Source organism: Vanacampus margaritifer, chromosome 7 (assembly GCF_051991255.1).
Source record: "Vanacampus margaritifer isolate UIUO_Vmar chromosome 7, RoL_Vmar_1.0, whole genome shotgun sequence".
In the NCBI taxonomy this organism is placed as follows: Eukaryota; Metazoa; Chordata; class Actinopteri; order Syngnathiformes; family Syngnathidae; genus Vanacampus; species Vanacampus margaritifer.
This window is the reverse complement of record NC_135438.1, coordinates 11,991,978-12,012,377: the sequence shown is the minus strand read 5'-3', so window position 1 is coordinate 12,012,377 and position 20,400 is coordinate 11,991,978. Positions and strand designations below refer to the sequence as shown.

Below are 20,400 nucleotides of genomic sequence, written 5' to 3'. Positions count from 1 at the left end.
ACAGCGGTGGTTGTTTTCAAGTGCTCCTTAAATATAGTCTTGTTGAGTGATTGGAGTCAGCGTCATAACTGCATGATTTGCAATACCAAGTTGAGAAATTGTAGAAGTCCAGCACAACTAGCTATCTATCAAAACTAAAGGAACACTTCCTTAAGATGCATGGAGATGGGGAATTCAAGAACACAATACTTTCTGAATTCCAGGTGAAGAGAGCAGATTTGAAAAAAACAGCTACTCCCCCTATTCATTTTGTTCACCAGTAAACCATTGTTGAATTTGAAAAAAAAAAAAAATCACTTTTTGTTTTTAAATAAGAAGGGTTTGGTGAATGCTCTTTGTAAACTGGTGGGGTTCAGTACCTCCAACAAGGTTGAGAACCACTGAAATAGTGCATGTTACTAATACTGTGGTGTGTGTCTCAATCGTTCGTGTAAGCACGTGTTGTAAATTCAGTATATGAGCTGAGAGTGGACTTATTCACATTGTGCTGACCTCTACGGCAAAGCAGTGGACAACAGAAACATCAAGCAGCGCTGGCACATACGCACGCATACACAAACACACGTAGACGCACACCTCCGAGGATCTGGCCCTGTCTGCCCCCTTTAAGTTGGGCTGCAGAGAGTCCATCTCTGCTCTCTTTCAACCTCTCTCCTCCCTCCCCCCCCCTCCTCTTGCCCTGTGCACTGACCCCGAGCGGATGAGCAGCCCGCCTGCGCTAATGCCTCGCTGTCGCGTCAAACACTGAGAAAAACTTTACTACACTAAGACAGCAAAGATGAGGCGGAGAGGGACAGAGGAGCAGGATCAGGATCAGGATCAGGAGGCGATTCATATCCAAGCTTGGATCTACACAATGTCCGATTGAAAGAATTGCACATTTGGCCCTTATTTCATTTCTTTCCTCTTTTGTCAGCTTCATTAATTCTCAACTCAATTTCAAAGTTCTACCTCAACACTCATTATTCTGTTTTTGTTAAGACCTGGTTATATAATGGCTGGAACAATGTCCATGTGAAACCAGAATTGCACTCATTAGAGTGTAGGCTGCTGCCAAGGTTCAACATTCCTAATTTGGATCAACACTTAATTGTTCCCCTCCTGAATATGCTTGAATTTTCTTATTAATAGTCATGCATTATGAACTGTGAAATTACATACAACTGTACTTATTTAATTATTATTATTTTTGCATTAGTCTTTGCTTAATAACAAACAAATGGGTATGAAAAATCTCTAGTGGACATTGTTGATGCTTATCTTGTCTAAATCCTGTGAGTTTTGGATTTTTGTAAAGGCACTATGTGAGATGCTGTAATGGATTTTGATGAAACAAATATCCTCTATTACAGCAGAGTTTACATTTGTAGTTAAAGAAACAAAAAAGGAAAATTGACCTGCCTTATTGTTTTTCATTATTACATTTAACATTCTTATTTAGAAATATTATATGTGGGTGCGTGACGTCTCCAAGTCAAATGTGTGTGCGTTCTTAAAGGGACAGTGAGATACTTTAGTTGATGTTGATCATGGTTAACTTCCACATTTCTTGACCGATTCCAGTCGTTTGAATTTTAAACTGTTCAGCTCATTTACATTTTTTAAAGTACATTTTCAGGTACAGTGAGATACTTTTAGTTGATGTTGATTATGGTTAACTTCCACATTTCTTGACCGATTCCAGTCGTTTGAATTTTAAACTGTTCAGCTCATTTACAAGAGTCAGCAGTCCCATTCAAAATTTCCGCGGGAATTTTTCTAGTTAAGAAATATTATTGGTCCATCAAATATGAAAAAGTATTTTTATTGACACTTCTATATTGGCAATGTGAACTACATAATGTAATAACCATAACCAACCACCTTTTCCAAACCTTCCCTTCTCCTCCCTCCTCATCCTCTTCTTGCCAGCTACTTGTGGTTAAGTGTCGGGGAAGTGAATGGGATTGATGGTGTTAGCATACGAGCTGTTTATGATGATGATAAATGCGTGTGCAGGAGGCTGTTGATGCATGTGTAGGTGCGTTTGCGTATGATGATGATGATGATGACGAATGGAGGACTCGCTCTCCACGCACACATACATTCACACATATGATGCACCATGCAAACATAGAGAAATGATGCGGGCCGACACACTGTCATGTAGTCTATTGCGGTTAGATATCCTATCCAGCTACTGACAGTCAGATGGGGTGGGGGATTTGGCTGTATTAATGGGAAGAATGGGTTCAGTCTGTACATTGATAAATGCCAGCAAATGGGGGGGGGGGGGGTGAAACAGAAGAAGAATCAGGAGATGCAGATATGCGGTACTAACACAAATCTTATATCAAGATGCTAAGTTTGTGGTAGCTGGACACAAGCACTGACCAAAATCTAAACTAAAAGGCAACCCCTAATATGTTAATTACATTAATTAGTTTGTACTTTATTTTTTTTTTCTCTCCAGGAGAGCTCAGTATTGTTCATTCGATTTGACATCATCATTGCTCTCCTTTTTTTAAAAAAAACAAATAAATTAAAAAAATTTAATAAATGTTTTTTTATTATTATTATTATTATTTTTAAATATATATACATATATATACATATACACACATATATATATATATATATATATATTTTTTTTTTTGTATGTGGGTGAGTATGTGTATGTGCGTGCATGCGCATTTGTTTGTACCTTACTATTAATTGGAGCTGGAAGGCTTACAAAAATGTATCTGTTTGCTGATCAACTTTAAGTGTGCATGTGACCATGACTAAATAGATGGGTCACCTCTCAGACCGAGAGCCAGTACAAGCACTTAATCCCTTTTCACTCTGCACTTGTTCTGTGTGAAAGAGTCACACCAATGCAAACTTACCAGTTGCCAGCATGCCGATATTTGGAAGTGCCTCGACAAGATGTACCTTTCCTTGTTGCAGAAGGAAGTCCTGACTTTGCTCATTTTAAGAAAGAGGACATAAACAGCAGAGAAAAACGACGATCGCGCCTTTCTGTGGTCCCCGCCCCTCACCATATACACAATGAATGGGGTTGACGACAGCACGCTGCGCCCCGCTAAAGGCAGTGCGAAAAGGGCTTTACTTTGGCAATATTAAGTACCGATACTATATGTACAATGCAATTACATCTTGTAATATTGCTGGAAAAGTTTTTTATTGTTCAAAAGCACAAACTATTCTCGAACGTGGCACATTTCACTCAAATATAACTTTTTAGAAAAACAACTTGTCATTATTGAAATGTTAATATCCATCTGCATGTTTTTTTTTTGTCAGTTTTGCCTCATATTTCGCTTTAATGTAACCTTCAACCAGAGATGGGAAGTAACGACGTACAACTACTTCGTCACTGTACTTGAGTAGTTTTTTTCAATACTTTGTACTTTCCTGAGTATCTATTTTTTAGATTACTTTTTACTTTTATCCGTTACAGTTTAGCATGAGTATCTGTTCTTTTAACTCGATACATTTTCAAAACAAGGTCGTTACTTTTGTTTATATATGCATGAAAACGATTAGAATACTTTACCTGGAATAAAAGCAGCCGTCAATGTCTCGTGGCTCGTGGCCAATCATATGAAGCGTTACACAGGGTGCCCTTCATCCCAGCCTGCAAAGCCTCGTTTCCACTGTCGGTATCTACTCTACTCTACTTTACTCGCTTTTTCTGGTACCTGTTCCTTTGCAGTTCTAAAAAAAAGTAGCCCAGTTCCAAATCGTGACGGAATTATTTTGGAGGCCCATTATTGGTTCGAGACATGTCGTCATCACTGTGCAGCTGCGCAAACCACCACCCCGGGAAAACAGCTGCCATTCACGACGAAGGGAGGACAACCATGGCTTCCAAACAGATTCACACTTGGATTTTTAAGGAAGCGCAAACCTTTTTAACATTATTGAATGCAGTCTTCTGGTTGCTGCAATATTAATTCGATGTCTTCTGGCTGAAATGAACAGGCACAAACCATTGTTTGCGCTCTCCATTGTTTTTGCCTGTGTGCAGTGCACGTTAGCTGCGGTCGCTTTAGCATGACATTACTGGCAAGGTGAGGAGGGGCTCTCGGGTGGTGGCCATGGCAGTGGAGACGCATTGCTTTTTGGAATAGAGCCAAGTAAAGCAGAGTAGATACTGTCGGTGGAAACGAGGCTTAATTTGCTCTACGTCAAGCTATGACATGACGTGCAATTAGCTAGAATAGGAGGACACATCCAGTGAAAATACTTTTTACTTTTACTCGTCCAGTACATTTCAGAGCCTGTACTTTTTTTAAACTTTTACTTGAGTAGTTATTTGAGGGAGTACTTTTACTTTTATCAAAGTTGTTTTTTTAGACAAATAATTGTACTTTTACTCAAGTAGAGAATTTCAGTACTTTTCCCATTGAAGACATTTAATATTTTCAATTTGATGTTTTACTGTTTTTGAATTTACTTATAGACATATAGATGTGATATAATCATGAGTGTTTAAAAGAATACAGTGGGATGGTGATTTTGTGAACTTTATTTGATCTTTGTACCCTCAAATGCTGTTGGAGGGGCAATGTGCATGATGTTGTCAGAGTCTCTTGTCATTTAGGGACTGAAGGTCTGGGGTCAGATTTTGATTACTTCTGTTCCCCCAATCAAGAAGGGGAACTGTATAAAGATGTCTGTTTACCATCAACCTTACACCTTTGTTCAATCTAGGAGATGACATGTCTGCCCTTTGTTCAATCAAGAGCCGGGAGGAGGAACCTTTTATCTTTTTTGTATAAATGAGTCGATGTTCTGTAAATTGTCACACACTTGGGATCATCACGTTGCATTCTGATGTGATGTCCTGACTGTGTCTTTAGAGGCCTCTAAATAAATTCTTGCAAGAAAACTTCTTCATCAGATCCTGAATACAATTATTTGGACACGCAAAGATTACACTTAATATAGTAATCAAAATATTCCTTCACCATCTCTGCCTGCAACACAAGGCATTTAAGTTATGTTGTGTTTCAGTCTAAACACTAGGGACACTATGTCAGGAATACAAAGAAGAACGTAGTGTCTCGTGGAATACAAGTCGAAATACGGGCGGCACGGTACCCAAAATAAAGTGAGTAAGACATTCAAGACTGCTTCTTGAGAATACCTCAAGCTGTTAAGTAAAACTGTGACGGAACAAGTGAAGTGAAGTCTACTTCTCTTTACTCGAAGTGCCACGCCATCCCTATATACATGCAAAATTGGACGCTTTTCTAACTGTTGATCTTCCAATCAAATATTGATGGAAATCTATGTGTGCTTCATTGCAGGTCGAGACCTCGCCAGCACCACCCTGCCAGGCTACCCTCCTCATGTTCCTCCCACGGGACAGGGCAGCTACTCCACCCCCTCCCTCACTGGCATGGTACCAGGTACTCGCAACTCGTGACTTTTCATCGCAGTAGATTTTGTACAGTAATTTTTACTCTAAACAGAGTAAAATTTAGACCTGGAAGAGTAAAATATTCTGAGTAAGATTTTCACTCAGAAATCCTAAGTACTTTTTGCAAGGAGAGAGTTTGACTAAATTTTACTGGTGTATTAAAATAAATAAATAAATCCACTCCAGGTTTGAGGAACAAATCCACAACTTCAAGGTTGAGAGATCCAATCTACTCCTTGATCCATGCTGCTCCTACTGTGTGTTAGTATATCGCTGGTGTCAGCTGGAATGTTTGTAGTTCCAAAGCCAAAAATGATGTTTTTGGTCCCCGTTTGGATATTAGCAAACAGTAGGCGTGGCATACCTCAGGTGAGTGGTTGAAGTTGAAGGTCGTGAGTTTGTTCCGCAACTCTTGTGTAACTTTTTTTTTTTTTTTTTAAATAACCTAGTAAAATGTACTCCAAAAACGGCCTTCTAAAATTTACTTTTAGGAATTCTGAGTGAAAAAACTTTACTAGGTTTTTGTCATAAACACTCAAAAAACACTTTGAGTGAAATTTACTCAAATTTTACTCTATTTAGAGTGGGACCAAATAGACTCTGTTTAGCGTAAAATTTACTCTTCTGTACATAATTTACTGTGACCTCAGAAGATGGATCCGTGTGGGTGCGAGTGTTTTCGGGATATTCATCTATAGCGTTGCCGTTTCCTCTTTTTTTTTTTTTTTTGTTTGTTTGCCAATGCTACGGCTGACAGTGCTCCCAGTGGGGTGGCACACGCGTGTGTGTGTGTGTGTGTGTATCATTAGAAAGCAGCCACAGTAGCACAGCTGTCCCTCCTCAACATTAGTAATTTGTTTTTAATGAGAATCACCAGTGACCCACGACTAATTCATTCATTCCCTTCCACTCTGCCTTCTTCGCCGCTTTTGTGTTTCAATCCTGTGCTTGCTCTCGTTGCTCCTTTGCGCTGCTGGTGCTCACAAATTTTCACTGGAGTGGTGGGGGGGGGGGAGGCTTAACAGAGGAGCAGCGCTTGAAACCAAAATACTGAAAAATAATGTTTACAAGTGTTTGTTTTGGTGTAGTCCCAATCATTTTGTTTGTGACACACACACACACACGTACAGTCTCAGTGGACGTGTTGCAACAGCACGTCTCAAGATGGCTAACCCTGTCGCCCTGTCCCCATGCGCTCGCCCCATCCTGTCCTCAGGTTTGACAGCATATTTGGGAGCGTCTTCACTTGTGCGCTGTTTGTGTGCGCGTGCGCGTTTGTTTTTGACAGAGTGCGTGTGCGACCTTGACACCGCGCTACACCAGGGAGACCCGCGAGCCTCATCACCCCCCCTCCTATCCCCCTTGCCTGACTCCCACACCCTTGTCTCCTAAACAACCTGACATGTTGCCGTCACCACGGTGATGACAAGGGGAGGATGTTCGCACCCGGGGATGCCATGGAGACCGCATCCCGACCCCACCTGACAGTTGCAGACAAACACTTGTACTTGTGGGTAATGCGGGGAGGATAACTTTCTGACAAAGTCGAATTATACAAACATCCTCCTCGGTGAAATCCGAGCTGAGATGGAGATCATCGGCAAACTTTGCTCCTCTGCCGTTTTATCGCCGCTAAATTACCCTCCGCTTTTGTCGACCCTGTCTAATATCATACCTTCATTAAGTAAGCAACTCTCTCCTGTTCTTCTCTCCCTCACTCTCGCTCTCGGTGCAGCAGGGGGCTGACACTCAGAGGGGGTGTTGGAGAGCACTGAGGCAGAACCGACAGAGCGAGAGGGAGAGGAGGGATGGAGGTGGTGTCGGGGGGCTGCACCGGGGTCTGTGACTGTCAGCGATGGGAGAGGGATCCCCCGGGAGGAGTTGGGGGGGGGGGGGTTTCAGGGGAGAGGAAAGAAAGAGTGGAAAAAGACTGAAAAAAGAGCAAGTCGGCGGCGGGGTGAGCAGAGGGAGAAAAGGAGGAGAAGAAATGGAGGAAGAATGTTGTTTTGATGTGAAGGGTGATGGACCGACTGTAGCCGTGCAGGCAGGTCGGAAGAGGAGGAGGAGGGAGAAAAATACAGGGGAAAGGGTGAAGCGAAGACAAGAGAATGAGTAAACCCCAGACAGTAGGTAGTAAATGAGGGAGAAAAGCTACGCTATCATCCGCTGTATGGTTTGCACTCACTCGCAGCTCGACTGCAAACTGCGCTGGAAGGAAAACTTGGGCGGGGGGATACATGCTGCTTCTGGCTTTCTACTATTTCCTTTCACTTGCCTTTAGGTTTGAAGTAATATTCAAAATATTCTAATTTATCTCATTCTAATCTATAATCTAACACTCTAATATAATCTATTTCCAGACAGTGTAATAAAAAACAAACTAAAACGAAACATACCACATCAAATCAAACTTTATTTATATAGCACTGTTTATACATTAAAATTCAACTTAAAGTGCATTTAAATAAATTAAAAAAAAGCTGTAAATGTATCAACCCTGCTATAAAAATTAATTAAATCTAAACTAAAAAAAAAAGAAAAAAAAGTAACCGTATAATAGAGTACAGTACATAAGCTTCATACTAACATAAGCTTTCTAGGTTTTTGTCTGTCTGTCTGTCTTTCTATACATCTGTCCAACTCTTTATTTATTTATTTATTTTAAAATCTTGCGCACATCAAATAGCAACCAATAAAAAAACTAATAAAACCTGCTCTAAAAACTATTTAAATCTAACTTCATTTGAAAAACAATTAAAATCAAAATGAAATGAAAAGTGTGAAAACGAATGAACCATGATAACACTTAAAAACAATAAAACACGCAACTCAACTTTGATAAGTGTATGGTGCCACAAACAAGTTTTTTCTCTTGAATCTTAATGATCTGAGGTCTTGTGAAGTAAACTAAAATTTCAAAATACATTTCAATGTGATTTTTAATCTTTGAAAGTCCCGTTGTGCCTTTTGGCTACTGTACAAGCCCGGTAACAGTGTAAATATGTTTTCACACTGCACTTAGTTTGTGCAAGCGTAATTGCGGAATGGCGCTATGTTCTGTGGTGGCAAGTTTATGTCTCGTGAAGTTTCTGAGTACGACATTAATGCTGAGGGTGAATAACTAATATGCTCCAACTGTCCCATTTAGTGTGTTTTTTTTTAAACTACTTTTTAATTGTTGTTTGGCATCATTTGCTTGTTTTCCCTATTCAGGAGGAGATTTCTCTGGAAGCCACTATTCCCATCCACAATATTCCACATACAACGAATCATGGAGATTTCCTAATCCGAGTTTATTAGGTAGGGTTCAACATTAAATTTTATGTTGGGAAAACAATATACCGTTTATATCATTTCACAACAATATTTAACACCAACACAGTCCACAGACCTTTACATAGTGTAAGTGATTGAGACAGTCATTGTCAAGTTGATTGGAGAGAGCCATTTCGGTGGTTCCATTTAAACGTGCAACAATCAAGACAGGGGTCAAGCTCTGCTTACTTACTGCTCCATTAACTCACCCCACTCCCTCCCTCTGCCCTCCAGTGTTTCAGCAAGATTACGGTTCCCTCTTGGGTACTGAAATCGGCTGCTCCTCCAGTCTCTTCACCAGCCAGACGGGACAGATGCAAGGTAGGCGAAAACCTTTTTTTTTTTTTACATTTCTTGACAATAATATGTTATATGTGACCTCACTGGTCTAAACATGACATTCTGATTAATCTTACATTTGTAGAATATGAGTTATGAAACAAAATCCAGCCATTTTTATCCATCTCAGGGGGCGGCCATTTTGCCACTTGCTGTCGACTGAAGATGACATCACAGTTGCTGAACGCTCAGGTAACAACCAATCACAGCTCACCTGTTTCTAAAGCTAAGCTGTGATTGGTTGTTAACTGAGACCAGCAACTGTGATGTTATTTTCACTTGACAGCAATTGGCAAAATGGCCGCCTTCTGATATTGATAAATATTGCTGGATTTTGCTGCTTATCTCATATTCCACTAACGCAATATTAACCAGAATACCGTATTTAGACTCATGAGGCTGCATAGAACATATTATTATATATTACTAAAAAAAAATGTTTTTATTTGTAATAAAAGGAGAGAAAATCACCCTTTCAGACTCTAAGGTATTTTCAACACTTTCAGAGACACTGAGGGGCTTAGCATGGATTCCTATAATGAGGCACGGGATGGGAGTGAAAGTGGCAAATGAAAGAAAGTTGAGTTGGGAAAAAACGGTGAGTGAGGGAGCCTGAAGTCATGAGTGAGCCTAAATAGTTTGTCAGGCCGGCTTAATGCTTCACTTCCCCAAAGAGCCTCCTGAGATTACCTGGACTGTGGACACAACCTGTCAGCACACAGCCAGCCAGATTGATGGATGTGACATAGACAAGTGTGTGTGTTGGCATCTCAGAGAGAGAGAGAGAGAGAGAGTTCAAGTGCATCTGCCAGGTTACGGTATTGAATTGACCTCTTCCCTGTGGAGTGAATAGACTCAAGGAATCAGAAGCAGTAGTAGAGCTGTACTCTGAGTGTCAGCTTAGACTGTCACTTGTGTGTGTAATGGTTTGTGTGTGAGAGGGAGACAGAGAGAATGCGAGAAAGCGAGTTAAGATTAATGACTAACAAAGGAAGGAAATGTTCCTTTCACGGGCTGTATTTTCCCATTGTATTATTGTTTTCATTGAATTTATATCATTTTGTTAAAATAAAATATAATGTAGAATAACAATCAATTATATATATATATATATATATATATATAGTTTTTTTTCTTTCAGGTGGCCATTTTGCCACTTGCTGTCGAGTGAAAATGACATCATTGTTACCTGAACTGTGATTGGTTGTTACCTGAGACCTGAGCATTGTGATGTCATTTGCACTCGATAGCAAGTGGCAAAATGGCCGCTTTATGATATTGATAAAAAAAACTGCTGGATTTTGCTGCTTGGACTAGTGGGGCTAGTTTGGATAGACTTCCCCTTTAACCAACTCATTTGCTCCCAAAAACGTATAAATGCGTTCTATTTTAAATGTTCTAATTTTCCCAAAGTTTTTTTTTAAAGTTTTTTTTTTTTTAATGCTAGAGCATACAGAAGGCTTTGATGCAGCCTCTCAACTGCAAAGTGAAGAAATTGTAGTTATTACACAAACGGCCAGCAGGTAGCAGCAGCGCAAAAGAGATCAATCAGGGCCATATTGAATAAAAGCTTTTTTTACTAACATTTCTAAAGAGTTTTGTGAATAATGATGAATCTTAGCTATATTCTAATGTTAATTGCTGCAAAACAGTAGTTTTTTTCCTGATGAAAGAAGAGACTCTAATCTTTCTCTTGGTAGGTTCCATCATTTTATAGCAATCGAACACAATAATCTGAGGGCTTTGCAAAATCAGTCAAAATCCAGTAAAACAGCCGGTAGTGAAGGGGATTGCTGTAGTGAAAATGGCTGGGAGTGAATAAGTAAAACATGGCGAGTGCCTGTATAGTGGGTAGTACACTAGTTAGCACAGGTTTGCCTCATAGTCAAGATGTTCTCAGTTTGAATCTTGGCTCAGGCCTTCCTGTGTGGAGTTTTCATGTTCTCCTATTTACCATTTATTGATGGACAAATGAAGCTTCATGAAACACTTGTGATACTTTCTGACTCCTGTGAAGCTTTGTTTGCCCATCAGTGTTCATAGTTGTGAATGGTTGTTTTTCTTTTTACTTTAAGCCCTGTGATTCACTTGCGAAGACTCCAGGGTGTACCCCACGCCACAGTATCATAACAAGATGTGAATAAATAATCATACTGTGAGAGAGACATTTTGTTATTGCTGAGTTTCATTGTACGTCCAGTGCAGTCAAAATGCAGACAAAGCAAGCGTGTTTCACGACGTGTGTTTCCCTCAGGGTCACCGTACTACTACAGCGCGACATCACGCGGGCCGGGACCGGCCACCACGGCCACAGCCACGGCGTACGACCGCCACTGACCGTGCCCGCTGGGAAGAGGAGGCGACAAGGGAAGGAGGGAAAGAAAGGATAGCACCAGCACTGCTCAGTTCACCAAGCCTGCCACTCACATTTTGACTATTGTGAATCTTTTTTGGACTGCCATTGAAACCGACCTACGCACTGCCAGCCTGTAAAAAGGTTACTGTGAGGACAAGCAAGATGCAGTGCGACAGGTAGGCTCCATCCATGCATTTCGAGTACGTTTTTGCAACTCTGAGGACCCTTCGACTACAAAAAAAAAAAACGTGGCTGTGTTCGTTTTCCAGCGCTAACAAGTCCGCAAGCCGCTATTAAACATGATCTTGTGGGCTAATTGCTCTGTGTGTGACAGTTGGGATTATTCTTTTTCTGATGACACAGTGTGGCTTGGCTAGAGCAAAATCAGACCATGCTTTTGTAAAACCAGCGGTCAATCAATTCAAAGTTCTATGCCATGTTACGCTGAATTCAAGACAATCCAACTTGCATAACTTAAAATGACCAAACCCTTTTAATGCCAGCCTCTTGGATTACAACACAGGTGGGGAACCTACAGCCGGTGGGCCATAGCGGGCTGCGAGAGCATTTTATTAGGCCCACCAGTAAAATAGCCGCAATTGTATAATTGTCATACTTAAATTCCAGGGGTGCCAAACTCATTTTACTGTGGGCCACATTGTCACGTTTGTATAAATATATATTTTTTTCTTTTTAACAAGAGCTTGAAGTTGAAATCAGAAGTCATGGAATATAGTGACAGCCAAATATTCAAGTATACAACTGTGGTTCAATTTATGTTAAAAGGAACCCCGACTGTCATGACAAGTAAGTCTCCATAGCGTTCCTAAAGGGACCATCAAAACTCTTGAACGCATCTGGTGAATGACAAAAGCACGGCGTGGGGGAGGCTAACGATCGCATGTTGTTTCTTTAGGAACGCTACCGAGACTTCCTTACAGGCATACAGGCAATTCTCATTGCTCGGCAGAGAGCCAGACGCCATTCGATGTAAATAACAATGGCGGCGTACGTCCAAATAAAGTTTCTACAAAACGTATTCAACTGGAAATTATTTTTGAAAAATGAATCTCATAGTTATGTTAGTAACAACAACAAAAATAATATAGAGCAAACTTGTAATTACAGTCGGGGTTCCTTTTAAAAGAGAAAAAAAAAGTTTGTAGGCTAATACTTACAGTATGAAAAGTGAGGAAAACCATCAACTTTGGTTACAGATTTTTTGCCAGAATGGGGAAAAAAAGGGGGGGGGGGGATTTAGCTACTTTAGTGGCTTTAGCGCACCACAAAAAATGTGTGATGGGCCAGATCTGGTCTGACAAGATTTAAAACTAGCTGAGATTCAAACCCCGAACATCAGAACTGTGAGGCAGATGTGCTAGCCACACTGTGCTGCCATTGGTCATAATACCTAATCCAAACACTATCTGCTTAACCCCTGGGCGTTATTTGACCATTTTTTGGCTTTTTGTTGGTTCTGACCAAGCCATTTCAAAATAAAATAACGCCCAGGGGTTATTCCATTGTAATCTTTTTTTCATGAATTTAGTAGAGTTCTGTGATGAAAACTGAAGTGGCCCCAGATAGGTTCCCCACCCCTAAATCACATTAATTAACAGAATGGAAGATGAGGATGAGCCTTTCTGACAAAGCACAGACCTCAAGTGTAAAATGAATTATGGATAATGTTGAAATGAGGCCCAACTAAACCCGAACAGGGAGCGTTAGCTTACAGCAAGGTGCTATCCAACCGCCCTGCCAAGATTTAGTAGTCATCAAGAGCTATTTATAATGGTGGAGAAAGAGTAATATATTGAGAAGCTTTTCTGCGCCGCACTCTGCGTTGAGAGTGAATGCCTGTAACCATTTATAATGTGTCACGCTGTTGTGCTAGAATAGTAATGATGATGCAGTAAAATCTTCTTTTTTTTTTTAAAAAAGAAACAAAAAAAACGCGAACGGTTGTTTGTTTATAAATGTGTTGCGACTGAGGTTTTCTTGTTTCAAAAAGTTAGTCCATAGCCATTTTATCCACTTCCTGCTTATTCACAAAGAAGAGTCAGGAAATCAGGAAGTGGTGACACCCCTATTTCACACTCTCTCTCTCTCTCACTGGCTCTCCTGCGCTCTCTCTTTTTATTCCCCAAAGATGGGCCCCCCTAGTGGATCGGCTGACTAACTACAAAAGCACAAAGAGACTCAATCATTGTTAAAGGCGCCATCTTAGTTTTTGGACTTTCTTATTAAATGTAGTAGGACTTCTTCTTATCCTACCTTGACGTTTTAATTGCTTGGCCTTCTGCTGTTTGACATCCCAAAATTGTTTCAGTAAAAATATTGCGTTTATAAAAAATATATACAAGAATCATATTTGTTTTTGTTTCATCTCCCATGTTGGTTCTGCGCTGTGACAATTTATGACGCCAGGGTGGAGGCCTTATCAGTATCCAGGGTACACACAGTAGAAGATTGATTGGCCCGTCAACATGGATCTGAAGTCAGTGTGTGAAGACCAGCAACGCTGGTCTGTGCTCATGGGCAGAATCATCCGATAACTGTATGTGCTTCCTGTCTTGCATCATACAAATGATAATATACCAGAATGACTTAAAGAGATGAGACACATAATGATATCAATTATTCATATTTTGAATTTAGATTTGAATAATGATGGACATCCTTATTTAAAATACAAGGAGTTTTCTGGTGTTGGTTTGTTTCATTGTAGCACTTCACTGCTACTGTGATAGACTTTACGGACCAAATCCTAAAATGTATGAACAGCGTTTAGCTTTTCAGCCCTTGTTAATCCTCAGATTGGAAATAAGAATTTAGAGCGTATTTCTCTTGTATTAGCAGACCTTGGAAGTTGTGCGTGCACAACTCTAAAGAAAAATCTCCTGTCAGCTCTCTTCTTGTGCTGCCAGCACACACGCCACAGCAGAAGCCTTTTCTCAGTTCTCTCTTTCTTTCTAGATCTTTCTGAGGCATTATTAAACCTGAACCGCACCAGCTGAAAAGGAGGACAGTGCCTTTAACAACCCCCCCCTCTTCAACATGTCACGAAAAACAAGCCTCCTGAACAAAAATTCAAAACGAGCCAGGACACAGTTGGAAACTACAATAAGACAGACACTCATTTGTTTTCCAGTTGACACTGATGCTCCAATGGCGAGAGTTGAACCGTGTTTCATGGTCCTACATGGACATCACACACAACATGGACATTTCAGTCACTTCTTTGCATTAAAATTGAGCTTGAGTTTTTAGTGTTACTCCTACAGTATAAATTTTTATTATTATTATTATTATTATTATTATTATTATTATTATCATCATCAGCAATCAAATGTCACAAAAAAAGTAGATAGTTTTTATTAATTTAATTGTTCTACAAATACTAATCTATCATTTACAGTTTATACCACTTGTATTTTTAACTAAACAGTTGAATTTGAAATTTTTACAACAACCAAAAATTTGATTAGAGGAGGTGACTGAAATCCTTGCTGTGGGACCATGATTTGTAAAATAGGTAATACATAGCCTCCATAATACAGAGAACACTGTATACGTTTATATTAGGGCTGAAGGGGGATCACTATATCTTAACTCATTCACTGCCATTGACAGCTATAGACATCAAAAATTCATTTGAGCAATTTCTATTAGTTTAACATATTTTTTCCATTTTTGTTAACAAGAGTATGAAAACCTAGAATTTTTGGGGGGTACATTTAGAACAGATATAAAATTTGTAATTAATCATGAGTTAACTCGTGAAGTCATGCGATTAATTACGATTACAAATTTTAATCGTCTGATGCCCCTAATTTTTTAATTTAAAATAATAATTTTCAATAATCTTTTTAAGATTATTAAAAATTAGCGGCGTCAGGTGATTAATATTTTTATCTCAATTAATCTCATGACTTCACTAGTGAACTCACGATTAATCACAAATTTTATATCTGTTCTAATACAATAAAAAAAAATCTAGGTTTTCATACTTCAGTTAACAAAAGTGGGGAAAAAATGTTTAACTAATAGAAATAGTTCAAATGAATTTTTGCCGTCTATAGCCGATAATGGCAGTGAATGAGTTAATGAGGAGGGACACTAAAATGGCACAAACAATATATTTAAAAAAGCCAATTCAGTGACACGCATATCCTACACGCACGCACGCACACACACACACACACACATCGATCGAAGGCCATTCTCCTTGTGGAGGTGAAGCCAGAGGCGCCTCCTGTCCTCACTTGTACACGCCTCAGCACCGAGGAGGCCACAACTGAGCCCGCTGATACATTAACAGGATTATTTGTCAACAAAAGCATCGGCACACAGCACACCTTGCCATTGCGATGACCTAATTGTCTCACACTGGCTGACGACGGCCCCCCCATTGGCCCGCTCCAACGGCAGCCATGACATTGAGCAGGGACCGTCTTTGTGGGTGGTACTGGATTAAAGAACACACCCGCTTCTTTTGTCCTTTGCCGGGTGGCGTGAACCCCCCCTCCCTAGTGGCCCTGTGTTCCCCCTGGGGAGGCTGAAGCTGCTGCGCCATCAGAAGCTCATCCGGTGTTCTCTCGCCCAACTCTAATCTCATCATATCTCCTCGCCTCTCCTGTCGCGCCACCACACCACCAGGATTAGGAATATTAAACTCTTCTGCTGTATTTCAGCCTCGTGACCTTCTCCCTCTTTCTCCGGACAACCATTTAATCCGTTTTCTTACTTTTCTCTCTCTGACTATTCAATGCTCGCTGTCCTGTCAGAAATTCATAAAAGGAATAAAAGTCAGGCTTTTTTTGTGCCAAAGTGAGGTTATTTCAATGGCAAAAGTTGCGTCTCATGATCTTTCTTCTCACCATTTACGTGATGTTTTTTTTTCTGGATTAAAACCAAGGCAAATGAGCTTTTTTCTTTATTGGTATTTCTCGGAGTGCGCGTGCAGCCTCAACACGAATTCATGAAGATGGCCGCCGCCTTCATATAAAACCTGAGGGGATTTCGACATCACATCTTGACAGCAATTAGTGGCACAATCTGTTTGCTGCTTGCTGATATGAACCGCGCTCCGGACAGATCTCATCGTCAAGTGTAGCCATGTTGTGTACGTCTTAATTTTATTCATAAACAAGACACAGCTCACATAAAATGAGTGTAAAAAAAAAAAAAAAGGATGTTTTTTTTTTCACCTTACTGTGGCCTTTCGTATAACAATATGGACTTCATTTTGCTTCATTGGACTTCAGGCTTCCTATCTGGGGTGTTAGAGAGATGTTTTTCACTCATCATTAAAAAGGACGTCAACCCAATTTTTTTCTTTACAATGATATTTTCTATGCAGTCCCACTAGTCAAAACATGGTTTACTAATTAATATTGCATTTGTGGAATACGAATGAAGCAGCCAAATCCACCTGTTTTTCCTCCATCTCAGAGGGTGGCCATTTTGCCACTTGCTGTCAACTGAAAATGACATCACAGTTGCTCAGGAAATGGCCAATCACGTCTCAGCTTCAGAAAACAGGTGAGACGTGATTGGTTGTTTCCTCAGGCCAGAGCAACTGCGAAATGGCTGCCACTGAGATGTTAAAAACAATTGGCTTTTGATGCTTAGTTCATGTCCTACAAACACAGTATTAACCAGAATGCCATGTTCAGATCAGAGTGCATTGAACATATTGTTAAAAAAATAAAATTAAAATTGGGTTGACTTCCCCTCCTCGTTCACTGCCATTGACGGCTATAGACGTCAAAAATTCATTTTCACTATTTCAATTAGTTTACATTTTTTCCCCACAACAAGATTATAAAAAACTATCTATTTTTTAAATTGTACATTAAGAACAGATGTAAAATGTGTGATTAATCGTGAATTAATTAGTGAAGTCATGCAATTAATTACAATTAAAAATCTGAATTGCCTGACGCCCCTAATTTTTAATAATCTTTTATTATTTTTTTAGCATCAGGTGATTAACATTTTTAATTGTAATTCATCGCACAACTTTAATAGTTCTAGGTTTTCATACTCTTGTTAACAAAAGTAGAAAAAATGTTAAACTAATAGAAATGGTTCAAATGAATTTCTGACGTCTATAGCCGTCAACGGCAGTGAATGAGTTAAGAATTCTGTCACTCTTCTGGAAACGAAGCAATCAACGTTACAGGAAACATCATCAGTGAGTAACAAAAACAACACAGTCGTTTTTAGCATTCTCAAAAGAAAACATGTAACGTTCACCAAAGCCTGTGATGCCTGTTTGAAACTCTTGTAAAAAAAAATAATAACAATTTAAAAAAAATCACATAAAATGTTTCAGAAAAGACTTTCGAAGACGAGAAATGCCTTCAAATATCCTAGGAGGGGAGTATTTAAAAAAAAAAAAAAAAAAGACGTAAAAGACAAGCTTCTTTAAGAAAATCTGTATGTTTTCTACTCACTTTTTTAGTAGTTGCAAAACAAAACTTGGTGTTTTTTCTCTTTCCGTGTGTCGTGTGTTGTTTGGATATTTGAATGTATTTGACTGCAGTGCCAATTTGCCAAAGATATCATATATCACTTGAGACCTCGCCATTTGCTTTTTACTGCCCTATTGTTGTTCATAAAATTAGATATAAATAGTGGATATGTTATCATTTTTGTACATTTATATTGGTAATATTATTGTCCGTTTATTTTATTTTTTCTTATTTGGCATTGAGTTTACACTGTGAAATAATCACTGACGCGTTTGCTTGATGCATCTTTTCGGCCTGTGTATTTGTCCATCCGTCCACCTGAGTGACTGTTGCTGGTGATTTATTTCATTTATGTACCTGTAATGTGAAGCGAAGAAGTAATTATTTGTAAATAGTTGCCATAATTTTATTGGTCCTTCAGAATAAAAAAAAAGATAATTTTTTGCGAAGTGTGAGTGCATTGGTACAACAACAACAACATCCCACTGTTATAAATGTCACATTCCTTGACACATTCTCAGCTTCAGTCTAGACACGCAGACATGGAGGGCGGCTATTTTACTCTGTATGACACCCCCCCCCCCCTCCTCCTATCTCATTTTGTGGCATCCAAAATGAGAGGAGAGGGACTGGCGAAGTGTCCCGTGGCTCCAGTCTTGGCTCACACCTCTGCCCTCCTGTAGATGTGGAGGGAACAAGCAAGTTTAGGGGGGGGGGGGGGGTGATAATAGGACACAAGCCGTGACATGGCGACAACACGGCACACACACCAAAAACAGCACACAGCCATCTTGAGACAAAGGCCGGGCCGGGCGCTCTTTGGGTGTCTGCCCAGATGCCACGACAGAAAAATGAGGTGAGCGCTTGTGTGTGCGTGAGCTTCTTTTGGATCCATGCCAGCTAAAGCCGATCCATTAAATTCATATTAGTATGGCAGTGGTCCTATCGGCTGATTTTAACCTGAGGTTAGAGTCGACTTTCTATATGGACCCTAACCTATCATTAGTTCATTTTGAGAAGAACTTTTAATTTACTCAGTGTGACTTTTATGGGATTTAATTCACGCATGGCATTAAAGGACACCCATAATAAAATACACAGAGCAATCAGGTGCCTTGTAGCACATCCCACATGACACGAGTCAGCCAATCAAATCTTTTGTTGTTGTTTATTCAGAATAGTTGGCGTGTGTGTGTGAGGCAGGCAAGTGGTAAGAAATCTTAAAATGAATGTTGACTGTAAAGGAGGTGTGGGCAATTATTACCTGGGAGGCACATACGAACTCCTCCATTTTTTTTTTTTAAATCCAGCAATTTGTTGCATTCATTCAGTAGGTTTCCACCCTATTAACATCAATTTATTTTGAATCAATTTTGCATTCATTTAGCTCATTAAATAATTGGTGAATTGACTTATTGCAAATAATTAAATAAAAATAGTAAATTTGATTTAAAATAGTAAACTAAAACTGAGAACGCTATCAAATAATGTATTATTTATGTTTATATAATTTCTTATTTAAAATACATTATTTTACATACACAATATTAACTTCATTTTTTAATTTTTTATCTCCTCTTCAAATGACTTGGGTCAGTTGTCCATTTTAAAAACTTAAATGCGACCTTAAACACTAAAGTTGGCCCACCCAAGTACAAACGGATGTCTTGCTAATCAGTGCAACTGTGAAGCTGAATCTAATGCTTAAACTTTTGCTTTTGTTACTTAACCGTTTTATTTTACCAACTCACAAAGTCATGAAGTTTGATTCCGACTTTTAATCTTCCCATTTTAATCACTCCAGATTACATAACATGACATTTGAAGCCCCCCCCCCCCACCCCAGTTCCCCTCCTCCTTCTCCTCCTCCTCCGCTCTTCCTCGACAAATGAGAAGACAGACAACAGTGGTACTCATGGAGGCCAAGGAGTCATGCAAATTAACGTCAATCAGCATGTGTACTTTTTGGCCCTCCAGAGCCCCGTTAAGAGAGGATGTGTAGGGGCCAACAGAGTGTAATTGGAAGAAGGAGCGATGCTCAGGAGATATGAAAAAAAGCAGGAAGAAGCTGACAACATATCTAGAAGAGTACGAGGGGAAACGACGTGAAATAATGCACATGGTGCCTATTCGTGACTACGATAGATTATATCGGACGGACGGAGGGAGTGAGAGAGGGATGGACAGACATAGACAGACAGACAGACAGACTAGATAGATAGATAGTGTTAGAAGACTATCTTTGTCTTCTGCGTGTTCGTTGTTGTTCGGGTAGAGAGAATGTTGATTTTCTGAATACAGACTGGAGATCGGTGAACAGGTCCTTCGAAGGATTTATTTTACAGAATATTCCGGACACAAGCAAGTTTACAGACAAATGGCTGCAGTCCTCTCGCAAGTGTGTCGTTACAGCGGACTCACAGCATTCTTATACTATCTTGAAAACCCCTCTGAAAACAGCCCCCAGCCCTGAGTTTAATACACATGACGACAGCCGGAAG

The 20,400-nt window shown here is 39.8% G+C and overlaps 1 protein-coding gene across 5 annotated transcripts in view; it reads left to right on the top strand.

The window, feature by feature from the left end:
* pax5 (paired box 5) overlaps positions 1 to 11,738 on the top strand; it is a 55,390-nt gene extending 43,652 nt beyond the window's left edge. For all 5 annotated transcript variants that reach the window (XM_077571745.1, XM_077571743.1, XM_077571744.1 and 2 more), the window contains 4 exons: positions 5,298 to 5,399; positions 8,624 to 8,710; positions 8,960 to 9,046; positions 11,319 to 11,738. In XM_077571745.1, the coding sequence (XP_077427871.1) occupies positions 5,298 to 5,399; positions 8,624 to 8,710; positions 8,960 to 9,046; positions 11,319 to 11,401 (359 nt within the window). In that variant the 3' untranslated portion in view covers positions 11,402 to 11,738. The remainder of the gene's footprint in view (positions 1 to 5,297; positions 5,400 to 8,623; positions 8,711 to 8,959; positions 9,047 to 11,318) is intronic.
* Positions 11,739 to 20,400: the final 8,662 nt, after the last annotated feature.